The 13,028-nt window shown below is 39.6% G+C and overlaps 1 protein-coding gene across 2 annotated transcripts; it reads right to left on the bottom strand.

Annotated features, from left to right (window-relative positions):
- Positions 1-642: 642 nt before the first annotated feature.
- Positions 643-11,618, bottom strand: melk (maternal embryonic leucine zipper kinase). 2 transcript variants are annotated; one of them, XM_061730185.1, is made up of 18 exons: positions 11,498-11,618; positions 11,198-11,315; positions 11,030-11,115; positions 9,737-9,853; positions 9,492-9,635; positions 9,310-9,378; positions 9,066-9,158; positions 8,774-8,872; positions 8,607-8,675; positions 8,182-8,280; positions 7,831-7,917; positions 7,554-7,679; positions 7,284-7,442; positions 5,518-5,806; positions 1,683-1,779; positions 1,414-1,570; positions 1,145-1,248; positions 643-1,047 (listed from the first exon to the last, which is right to left on the bottom strand). In XM_061730185.1, the coding sequence occupies exons 2-18, from the start codon at positions 11,274-11,276 to the stop codon at positions 870-872; spliced, it is 2,052 nt and encodes a 683-aa protein (XP_061586169.1). In that variant the 5' UTR covers positions 11,277-11,315; positions 11,498-11,618; the 3' UTR covers positions 643-869. The 2 variants fall into 2 exon arrangements, with proteins under 2 accessions (XP_061586169.1, XP_061586163.1); XM_061730179.1 differs by having other exon boundaries at positions 1,683-1,782.
- Between the last annotated feature and the right edge of the window lie 1,410 nt (positions 11,619-13,028).

The following is a 13,028-nucleotide window of genomic DNA, read 5'->3' on the forward strand; positions in this document are numbered from 1 at the left end:
GCCCATAAGAGTTCCTACAACTGCTGGAATATGGTGAGGATATTTATTTACTTTTAACAGCTCCAATTCCAACCTTCACCTCTGTCTTAAGTAATCACCCCCATGTAAGAGCAGAGGAACGATGAAGGAATAAATACGCTGCTTTTCCACTGCTGAACGAATAATAAAGATGAGAACAGCTCATGTCAAAGAAATTATTCAATTCCTCTACTTCAACTAACTCAATAGATGCAGAAATCATTTATTTTGTTCATTTTACATCGTCAATATAAATCTTACAAAGTGCGGCAATGAAAAACAAACATACAAATAAAAACAGACACTTCCCACGATGTAAATCATCATTAGAACACAACTGTAAACACATGTACATAAAAACAGACAAAAAAAGAAAGAAAAGTAGTACATTAGTAATACTCTGTTTTTATGTTATTCAATCAAGTGTTGCACCTTCGGGGGTGAACAACATGGAAACATAAATATGATAAGCAGCTGGAAGATGTAGGAAGATTTCTACATATGCACACACCAGTTCACCTAAAGAGGACTGACTGATAGCTTAATAATGATGGAAAAGTAGGTAAATTATTCTACTTTTTTTTATATAAAAAAAAAAAAAAAAGATACAGTACAGGATTTTGGTATGTAATTCATAAAGTTAATCCAAAGCGTACTTGGAAAATTTGTAGGCTGTCTTAAGAAAATGTTGATCAATTCCAAAAGAGTTATAAAGGACGGCTTCCTCGTATGTACGAGTTTTTTGAAATTTTAAAACAAAAAATGAAAAGTATGGTGCTACAGGGAAAAAAAACAAAAACAGTATTCATTGAGTTGGAAAAAGCAACAAGACTGGCGAGGTGGCGTAATACTCAAATACTGGAGGTGGCGAGGATGTCCTCCACCAGATGCTTGTACAGCCAGGAATCTCCCTTCAGCCTCTGGCGCCGAACTCCTACGACTTCAGGCCTCTGCAGCATACACACCTCAAGTTCAAACGCCAAGGTCACCTTCCCAAAGTCACCCCAAGTCTGGCACTTCAGCGTATACCTGAATTATGAACAAAAAAGGGAACGTTAGAGCAGGAATAGTTCAAAAGATACGCAGTCCTGCCAGAAAAGTGTGGACAAAGTGTGAGTTTTCTTACCCTTTCTGGGTGAAGTCGATGTTTTTTGTTGGCAGAATAGAGAGGATCTGGTTTAGGACCTGATCTGGGTTGGTCTGACTGGTCAGAGTCACGTTATACTGAGCCTAGAAGAAAAACACAACTGATCAGAAATTCATCAGAACTGAAAAACTTCCATTGAACAATCCTAGCAATTTTAATTTACAGCTTAAGTTAAGAAGAAAAAAAAAAAATTGAAGCCTGGTGATGTGCGGCACAGCACTGGTGAGGTTATTTTGACATGCTTATACCTTAATCTTACGTGGGCCGCCGCGGTGCGCTCGTCTCTTACTCGGGGTGAGCATGGTTATCACCTTATCCAAACCCCTCTCCAGGGAACCAAACATTTTCCCTGTTCGCTTCTTCTTGCCGCTGTCTTCAACGACGGCCATGTCCAGTGACCTGGACCTGGAGAGTAAACAGGGTTTGACATATAAGAACTGCATTTCTGTCTGGGTCAGTATTTATTCCATCCCTCCACCCCCGCCCTGAGTCTACAATATTCCTGTGGTCCACTTACCTTCGTTCTGGACTGAAGGCCAATATTTCCATGTTTGCAGATTCTTTGCTCTCAGCTGCTTTCTTCTTATACTGCTCCTTGGGTGCACTGTCACCACCTACTGTACCACATAATACAAAAAAACACTCAATGGAACCAGATATTCTCTGTGGTCATAAAGAGCAGCCGCAGCTGATGCTGATGGGTAGTCAAATTACCACCATGATATGAAGTTTGTTGAAACTTCAGTAAAAGCGCCATCAGAAACAAAAGCGTGTGTGGGGGGGGGGATAAAGGGTGCAGTGCATCACTCTTTTACACAACAGTTAATCAGCAATGCAATCTTAAACAAGAGTTGCAAAACTAAAATCAACTCCTCCATATTTATGTTTAACTCTGGGGACAGAAAGTGAACCTGCTCCGCTAGTCTTGACCGGAATATTCATAACACACCAGAACATCTCAAAAGAATTTTGGCTCTAAGCCATTTAATTCTTATTGCCAGAGTTTACTAAATAATACAGTTGTAAGATCAACTTTTTAACAAAGAGGAGTCCAGTGGAGAGACTTCTGAAATGGACATCAGCAACTGCATTTTGAACGAGCTTCAGCCGTTTGGTCTTTTAAGATCCAAACACAGTGATTAAGAAAAGCATGGAGCAGCTTTTCTAAATCAGTTTGGGACATTGACCCTGTGATCCTTGAAATAATATTTAGATGCAGCATAACAGACTGAACTCAAAACTGACCAACTGATCCAAATTCTCGAAACAGGTCTGTGGTTTTTAACAGTAACCTTCCTCGAGCTCATTTAGCTGAAAACTACAAGTGTCAAAATTTCATGTTGCAAAAATCCAAGCAGGATGGTTTTGAAGCGACTGATCTTGTACATAACCCCTGCAGAAGCAGCATTCAATGAAACAACTACAGCAGAATAAAGTACAGGATGCACATTTACCACCTTTCAAACATGTTATTGTTTGAAGGCTTTGTCCACTTGGCATATGTTTTAAAATAATGTAAATATTTTTTAGTAGAAGAGCATCACTGTAGTCTGTAATCACTGAAACATTAATGAGGGAGATGAAATTGTTTAGTTGTCACCCAGCACATATATCAACTGTAATAGCACTGTCTCAACAAAATAACATGGAGCAACCTCCACCTTAAAGCCGCTCAAGAGAGGATTAAATGTGAACTACTTTGCACTTGTGCATGGAACTGGTTGACTTTAAATATTTTCTTTCTTTTCATTCACATATCCAAACACATTTTTGCACACTCACACACACACACACACACACACAAACAGTGCATCCGGAAAGTATTCACAGCACTTCACTTTTACCACATTTTGTTATGTTACAGCCTTATTCCAAAATTGATTAAATTCATTTTTCTCCTCAAAATTCTACACACAACACCCCATATTGACAATGTGAAAAAAGTTTTCGAAAGTTTTGAAAATTTATTAAAAATAAAAAAAACTAAGAAATCACATGCCCATAAGTATTCACAGCATTTGCCATAAAGCTCAAAATTGAGCGAAGGCGCATGCTGTTTCCACTGATCAGCCTTGAGATGTTTCTACAGCTTAATTGGAGTCCATCCTTTGGTAAATTCAGTTGATTGGACATGATTTGGAAAGGCACACACCTGTCTATATGGTCCCACAGTGGACAGTGCATGTCAGAGCACAAGCCAAGCATGAAGTCAAAGGAATTGTCTGTAGATCTCCAAGACAGGATTGTCTCGAGGCACAAATCTGGGGAAGGGTACCGAAAGATTTCTGCTGCTTTGAAGGTTCCAATGAGCCCAGTGGCCTCCATCATCCTTAAATGGAAGAAGTTGGGAACATCCAGGACTCTTCTTAGAGCTGGCCGGCCGTCTAAACCGAGTGATCGGGGGAGAAGGGCCCTAGTCAGGGAGGTGACCAAGAACCCTATGGTCACCCTGTCAGAGCTCCAGCGTTCCTCTGTGGAGAGAGGAGAAACTTCCACAAGGACAACCATCTCTGCAGCGATTCACCAATCAGGCTTGTATGGTAGAGAGGCCAGACGGAAGCCACTCCTTAGTAAAAGGCACATGGCAGCCCGACTGGAGTTTGCCAAAAGGCACCTGAAGAACTCCCAGACTATCAGAAACAAAATTCTTTGGTCTGATGAGACGAAGATTGAACTGTTTGGTGTGAATAGCAGGCGTCATGTTTGGAGGAAACCAGACACCGCTCGTCACCAGGCCATTACATCCCTACAGTGAAGCATGGTGGTGGCAGCATCATGCTGTGGGGATGTTTTTCAGCAGGAACTGGGAGACTAGTCAGGATTGAGGGAAAGATGAATGCAGCCATGTACAGAGACATCCTGAATGAAAACCTGCTCCAGAGTGCTCTTGACCTCAGACTGGGGCGACAGTTCATCTTTCAGCAGGACAACGACCCTCAGCACACAGCCAAGATTTCAAAGCAGTGGCTTCAGGACAACTGTGTGAATGTCCTTGAGTGGCCCAGCCAGACTTGAATCCGATTGAACATCTCTGGAGAGATCTGAAAATGGCTGTGCACCGACGCTCCCCATCCAACCTGATGGACATTGAGAGCTGCAAAGAGGAATGGGCAAAACGGCCCAAAGATAGGTGTGCCAAGCTTGTGGCGTCATATTGAAAATGACTTGAGGCTGTAATTGCTGCCAAAGGTGCATCAACAAAAGTATTGAGCAAAGGCTGTGAATACTTATGTACATATGATTTCTTTGTTTTTTATTTTTAATAAATTTGCAAAAATCTAAAAAAAAACTTTTTTCACGTTGTCATTATGGGGGGTTGTGTGTAGCATTTTGAGGGAAAAAAAATGAATTTAATCAAATTAAGAATAAGGCTGTAACAAAGCAAAATGTGGAAAAAGTGAAGCGCTGTGAATACTTTCCGGATGCACTGTGTATGTGTGTGTATATATATATATATATATATATATATATATATATATATATATATATATATATATAAATAAATAAATAAGACAGAGCTGGGCCTAAGCGGCAACAGAACACATGTCACTACAGCCCATGTGGGACAGTGAGCAAAGGGAGGAGACGGTTACACCTGTCACAGCACACGCCTGGGGACAGACAGACACAGCCCACTGTGCGTGTGTGTGCGTGTGCGTGCGTGCGTGTTTGGACAAGGATGTCACAGGCAGCACGCCTTCTCGAAACTGCAGCTCACAAAACGGAAGACTGAAAAGAGGGAGCCGCACTGAGACGGCCTCCGTGCACCGAGCATCCACCAGGTCAGCATTAGCCAGCTAGCCGGCTGCTGGTCAAATGTCTAGACTAGAGGAACCTAATGAGGCCTGGTCATCTGAACAGAAGTCACTATGACAAATAATTAAGACCGTAATGGTTCCATTTTCATATTAGTGCCCCTTCATTTGTAGGTAAGTTAATAGAATTAGCCCCCAGATAACCTCACCTTTGAGTTGACGTTGATAATTGCGTATGTGTCCGTCCATTTTCAGTGTCATAATGACAGCTAAATCATTAAAATATGAGTGGCTTTGGGATAAAAACAGACCCAATAAATGAGTTTATTACTAGAAGACAATTTACTTGCAAATGTGTAGCATGCGGTTGTGGCACTTCTGATTACGAGAGCCGCAAGAGATTGAAGGAACGGGATAAATGAAAAAGGAGAAATGTGGAGAGGGCCAGTTGATTAATGTAAATCTAATCTAATGCGAATTGTACTTCAGTCGCTTGCTGGGGAGAACAAACAATTATAGTGAACAAATAAACTGTATAAAACTCTGAACTGTCTGTGCAACGTTACTGCCATAGAGAAACCGAGACAGTCGTCTTACCTTTAGGAGTGGCCACAGTGGGTTTGTTGACGTTGCTGTTAGCATTTTGATTGGGTGTGGTTAACACGTTTTTGTTGGGGCGTGAACTCTTCTTGGTGGACGCAGGGGTGCGAGGCGGGGGCAAGGCAAAGATTTCAAGTCCTTTGTCTTCAGCAATATTCTCCTTGTTCTCGGCGGCTTGCTCTTGGTCTTTCTCCCTCCTCCTCTGATGGTGCGGCGTCGTGGTCTTCCCTCTCTCTGCTATCGGGCTGCAGGCATGTCTTTTATCTAGAGATGGCGATACATACCTCTGGAAAAACAAAGACAAAGACTTAACAAGAGAACATCACTCAGAGTTGAGCTAGATCTACTGATGCGACCTCTGCACATTGCCATCCAACACGAGACTGAAGAATCTACGCTGTTCATCGTCTTTACTTCCTCAAAAGAAAGGAACTAGTAACTGTACTTCTTTCTATTCCAACACTTTTAACTGTTTCTTTATTAGCCTACTAAGACCTGCAAACACATATGTGGAGATCACAAATGTCACAGGGCCCTGTCCCAATACTCCCCCTACACCTACTTTCAGCACCACCCCTAAAATCAGGAGGCTGAGAGCCAAAAGCTGTTTTAATTTCAGCTGTAGCGCTGTTAATATGCCACTTTATTAAGTTTTAATATTTTTTTACAGGCGTAAAAGTAACCGTTAAGATCCCCAACCTGGGCTCAGTTTATCCAAATAACGCCTGTTAAGAAATTTGACCCGATGTTTTCGGAGATGATAAGAGCCGCCGGCTCGAAGCATTAGCAGCCGGAGTACAGACGTGATCGCCCTGCGCCGTTGTCCCGGGGGAGAAACCTGCAGCTCTGTGGAGAATTACCGCTGGCTGAAATAAATCATTTAGGAAGATAAATGTTGGTTTAACAGATGAAATCTAACAGTTGTAGCTACGCCTGTTAAGAAATTTGCTCCGAAAATTTCGAGATTTCTGCCTGCCTGCCGGCCCTGGAGCTGATTTATGGGTCTGCGTTAAATCGACGCAGAGCCTACGGCGAAGGGTACGTAACCTACGCCGTAGGCTCCGCGTTGGTGTAACACGGAACCATAAATCAGCCTTTATTCTGGCGTGATCTTCAGCAAACGAGTGATTATGTACATTCACTGAGTGAATATTATGAAAGTAAAATATATATTTCTCGCTAGAAATGTAATCAAAACTAATTTTTATGCAGAAGCGAACTCGAAATATTGATTTTTTTCACTAAAAAAAATAAGAAATGTCCGCCATGTTTTTTTTTTTTATTCAGTCCGCAAATGACGACGAAAAGCATTCTGGGAAATTTTTCTGTCACTAGTTCAGCTAGTGAGCATCGGAAATCCCTACATCCGTAGGGACAGATTCATAGCCACTACACTCGTTTTCTTCACTACCCCTAGGTGGAAAGAGGAATTGGGACACCACTACCCTCACGGGAACGCGCAAAATTTAGGGGTAGGGCTGAAAACGAGGGGTAGTGATAGTATTGGGACAGGGCCTTAATTTCTTAACAAGGGTCCAAAGCAACAAGGAAAGATTGTCACCAGGTCTTAGGAGGTTAGATATGGTTCTCTCCATGTCTAGAGCCCGAAACACCACCAGGCTCCTGGAAAGACTGAAAACATGTAGTCCCAATTTTTTAATCTACCATCTTCCCTCCACCTTTCTGCATTGGTTCCTTTGTCGGTCTGCTTTGTGTTCTGATTTGTCTGGACACTCTTGGAGGAAGTTTAAACTTCCACATACCGTCTCTTTGTTCTTGACCTCATCTGGCCGACCTCTGACCCTCTGAGGCGTGTACTGTGGTGACACCCACGGGCAATCATCGATGTAGTCTGAGCAAAAGTCCAAAGAACCAACGATAATGGCGTCTTCATCGTCTGTGAAGTGAAGGGTTCCTCTTGTCTGAAAGCAACAGATAAAAAGATCTTGCTCTTGAAGCGGGTGCGTAGAGTACACTGGTTGCCAGAAAAATTGAGAGCAGAGCGCCCTAGGACATGCAGTCCCGTCTCTGACCTGCAGTCCTTGATGCAGGGGAGAGTCGTCACAGACGGCTGGCTCGGGCCACAGACGGACGGGCTTTCCCTTGTGCTTCTTCGACAGCAGCAGCAGGTACGTGGCTGTGGTCTGGTCATACTTCCACTGGGAGAGTAAACATCTATTAAACTGCATATCTAACCGAAAATACACACACTACTATATTAACAAACCATATGCATATGTATCCACGCCTCTTCAAATCAAACTGACAGCAACATGATGAACTGGGGACATAGATAGAGTACTATCGCACCTCCTTCACCAGCGCAGTGGTGCTTTCCCTCGATCGCTTCATGTTGACTGCCATTTCAGTGATACAGTCTTCATCAATGTGGTAAAGCTGCAAAAAAAACACTCAGATTGTTCACCAACAACTCAAAACAGACACTTTTTATTTTACTGGGCCTAAAATAATGAAATCTGTATTAATAAGAAGGATACAGTATCGTATTTCAAGTCAGAACTTGTATGGTGATTTAAAGAAACAAAAGGGGGAAAAAAATGGCTTAAATTACCAGTCAAGAAAAAAAGATATGTGTAGCTATTTTCATATAAAGCTAAGTGAAACATTCTGTGTATTTGCTTGCTTTCTGGCTGTCTGTACCGGCTTCCGGCTGCACCACTCGACAGGGCTGTTATAATCCCTCATCACCCAGGGATGGTCCAACAGCTGTCGAACGGTGAGGCGCCGCTTGGGGTCCACCTGCAGGACGAGCACGAAAACTGCAACTCAATATTTAAATTCAAGACCAGACAGTTCACACTCTCAAAGTTGCATGATGTGGAGCATGAGAATTTAATCATATTTAAATTATATAAAACATTTGCATATATTTATTAGAAATCAGATGTTACGTTGCATTACAGTGTTGCTCGGATTTAACAACAGCAGGAGCGTTAAAACTCAATTCTAAATCATGCGTAGGAGTTTATTCATTTATTTTTTAGAAATTAGTTTAAAAAATAAAGAGAAAAAGAGATGAGTGGTCAACAGGGAAAAATGAGCCAAGATATTGTCTGAATACACACCTGCATCATCTGGTTGAGAAGAAGGGTACTACCTGGAGACAGCCATTGTGGGTTATCATATCTACCTCTCTAATGGGGGGGAAAAAAAAGAAAAACATGAGAAAAAGAGTGTAAATCCTTAAAATGTGTGTAAATGGAAAGTATAGTAAACACAACAGAGATCTCACACTAATCTTCCTATAAAGGACAACGCAGTTGTCATCATCAAAGGGCAGGTATCCGCAGAGCAGAGCGAACAGTAGAACTCCCATACTCCACACATCAGCCTGGAGGTCACAAATCACAGTAGTTTACCATTACAGACGGGATTTCACAGATCAGTTGCACAGAATCATGGACCAGCAGATGTGATCAGGACATCAGTAATGTGTTGAGCTGAAGAACTGACCTGTGTTCATTATTCTTACTGAGAACAAATGTTTCCTGAGCAGTGAATGCTGAACAGTCTGTGATTCTTACCTCCGAGCCAATATACGCTTTTCCCTGGATGAGTTCAGGAGCAGCGTATGCCGGACTCCCACAACACGTCATCAGCTCATAACCCAAACCACCCTACAAAAGCAGTCACGTGTAAAAAATTTAGTTTTTCACGAAAGAATTGCCACGCGTTCCTATATAAGAACTTTTTTTTTTTTATACTTTAATTTAAATTATTCTGCATTTTTAATCCAGAGACAGTGTTACAGGTAATATGAGGACGTACCTTAGGTTTGGCACATAAACCAAAGTCTATAAGCTTCAAGTTATGGTCCTCGTCAATCAATAAGTTTTCCTAAAATACAAGTATTAAGGAAGATATTACACTGATCAGCAGTCACATTCAAAGAGATACATTTTGCTGTTGTCATTGCTAATCCTGTACATGCACATGATAACTATTTTTACCGGTTTTAGGTCCCTGTGTGCGTATCCCTGGCTGTGGACGTACGCCAGCGCAGACACAATCTGCCGGAAAAACACTCTGGTCTCCTGTTCTGACAGCCGGTCCTTTGCTATGATATAATCAAACAGTTCACCACCTGGGCAGTACTGAGAAAGCCAAAAAGAAGCAGGAAATTTGATTAGAAAAAGATAAACAAACACAAATGCTGTATTTACTGTTATATCAACTATGGTACGTATGTCTCTACCTCCAACACCATGAATATCTGTGTGGAAGTCTCTATGACGTGATACAGCCGACAAATATGCTGATGGCTCAGGTTCTTCATGGCGTCAATCTCCACCTTCACACGTGGCAAATCATTCTGGGGAAAAGAGATGGCATCATGTTTTGTTCAATATACATGCCAACCAAGGCTTGGTCATTTGTGAAATTGTTTTTCTAAATCATATTTTATTTTTGTATTCCTGGATCATTTTGAATAAAATAAGAACAACCTCAATATCTAATAGGGGTGAAAAATTAGGTTCAAATATAATTTTGCTGTAGTGAATAATTTTATTGAAATAAAATAGTTCCAAAATGTAATATGTTTAAATTATTATTATATTTTTTTTAAATTACAGAATAATATTGAATAATTCAGTCACTTGTTGCGTGACGCTGTTTCAGCGACACTCCAGCTGACAGACAGATGACTCAAATATAAACCTAGCATACTCTGATGTACAGAGGAGCTCATGGTTGATGCTACGACTGCATGTTGCTCGGGTTGTTACAAAACAAGCCCAAACTATCACTCTTTAACTAATATGTTTGATCCCGGTGTGCAAAAGACAAGAGGCAACTTTGTTAACTCGAGCCAGAATACTTTGTTCTCTTTGGGGAGAAGAAGCTCTCTTCCAAACAAGCCTACTTGAGTAGTCTTTTTCTAGTGATGCTTTTACAACATTTAACATTTAGTATAGAAATATAGGCCAGTTCCTCCAGCACAATCTAACCTCGGACTAAAATTCCTGGGACGTCCTGTCCTAGAGAGATTGGCTGACTGAATCTTTTTGACTGTAGAATGACTGGAAGTTGTTTGGAAATTGATTTATCATTATTTCCTGACTTATTAAGAATAGTATCTGCCTCTCCAAGACTATTATTGATGTCGTCCCCCATGGCATTGTCTTTACACACATCTGAAGACATCAAACCTCTCATGCCAAACTTGCTAATGATGGACATTTATTCATACTCATGTTAATTTTTTTTTTTGAAAAAAAGAGTTCAATAATGTAATAAATCTTGAATTGTTGTTCACCAGAGTTGTATTTACGACCCAGTAAAGAACATATACTTTTATTTTAGCCTGACAGGACGTGTGTTTACATTTTCATTCATTTTGTAGCCTAAAGAGATTTAAACCTTTAAAAAGTGTAACCATTCCATGAGCTTTAACAGCCCATGGTAATTGTAGCCTGGGGTATTTTGAATCATTTTGTTTTGTGTTTGATTAGACCACTTTTCATAAAACTGCATATTTGTGACTCACCCCAAGATCCTTCTTATTCATTATTTTGATGGCAACCTTTTCTCCAGTCAAGATGTGACGACCCAGTTTGACTTTAGCAAAGCCACCTAAAAACACACAGGGTTCGTAACAAACGCATTGACAAGAAGATAACAAAGCTTAAATAAGACAAATGAAGCCAGACTTTACCTGAGCCAATGGTCTCATAAACCTCATAATACTTGTGGAGCTCCGGGGCTCCACGGTGCTCCGTCCTTTCCACAGGCATCTCCCTGGCCGGTGATAAATCTCCCAGTGGTAACGGAAACTATTTAAAAAAAAACACTGTCAACACTCAATAAAATCCTCTTTGTGCAACCTTTTCTTCTTTTGTTTGATAGCTTAGCTTAGCTTGCACTATTTCACCAAAGTGGAAAAAAACCCACCGTTAATAATATACCACGATTGAACGGTAATGAAGGGTTATTCGTAGTAGTACTACAATTTTACCTTGGTTTGTATAGAAACAGCCGAAGAAAGCAAAGTTAAAGGATATTCATGCAGAAAAGCTGTCGAGCATGAGATGTTTTCTTCCAGAAATTTGAATTTCGTACTTTGCCGGTGACGCCATTTCCTACTTCCGGTTTGTGCATCGTCATCATCACCTACCCTGGTGGCCAAAGGGTGGTATTGCAGCAATTAAAAAAAAATAAAAAAAGAAAGAAACTTCTGATTTTACAACTTGGGTTTGGTATATGAACTCAAACAAAATAAACAGATACATCTAAATATAATGAGAAATAAACCTATGAAAATTCACAGAAATAATTAAAAGAAAAACAAATAAAGAGATGTAATGATTGAATAAAGACGGCAATGAATAATTGTGGAACTATACTATCAAGACAAATGCCAGAACTTCGAATTATAATACACTCACATCTATATATATACTGTATATATATATATATATATATATATATATATATATATATATATATATATATATATATATATATATATATATATATATATATATATATATATATATATATATAAATATATATAAATATATATATAAAGTAGACCAAAAGTTTGGACACACTTCCCCATTGGTTTGAATGAGAAGGTGTGTCCAAACTTTTGGTCTGTACTGTGTATATATATAAATATGTATATATATATATATATATATATATATATATATATATATATATATATATATATATATATATATATATATATATATATATATATATATATATATATATATATATACCTACATAGATGTGTGTATGTGTGTTAGTGTGTGAATCGACAATTGTATTCATCTATGTTAATGAAGCACTGTTTTTACCGAACCACTTGGTTTTATAGTGAAATATTGCAATCTGATTTATTCATTTTCGTTTATCCCTTTATATTTACCTATTTTTTTCTCTTTAGTGTTTTATTTTTCTCATTTTTCCAATGCATTTCTTAGTGGCTTGGCTTGCCAGATGTCTTTCTGTGCGGCTTTCCTGTACTGGGATCTACAGCACATCTTCTTAGCCTTAACAGTTCTAGTTTGGCTGGCCTTTGTCTCAACTATGGATGGGATGGGAATAATCATATTAAGACAAGAAAAAAATGAAGAAGAAGAATACTCTCTTTTAATCACATACTCTGAGATCAATCAGGTTCTCTCTTGTGAGATCAGCATATTATATGATTGGATCAAAAAAATAAACTGATCCTTAATATATCAAAAACAAAGTGTATACTGTTTGGTTCTAGCTATAGATTATCTGATAATCCTAAAATAAGTATAAAAATAGAAAGTCAAACAATTCAGCAAGTAAAAAGTGTTAAGCTTCTTGGACTTTGGCTTGATAGTACATTGTCTTGGTCTGATCACATCAATAAAGTTGTTGCCAAAATGGGCAGAGCTGTTGCCGTAACACGCAAATGTGCACCGTTTCTAAAAACACAGTTGTTTTGCAAAGTTGTTTGTTCATTGGTTTTGTGTCATTTGGATTACTGTTCAGTTGTTTGGTCTGCT

Source organism: Cololabis saira, chromosome 1, assembly GCF_033807715.1.
Source record: "Cololabis saira isolate AMF1-May2022 chromosome 1, fColSai1.1, whole genome shotgun sequence".
In the NCBI taxonomy this organism is placed as follows: Eukaryota; Metazoa; Chordata; class Actinopteri; order Beloniformes; family Belonidae; genus Cololabis; species Cololabis saira.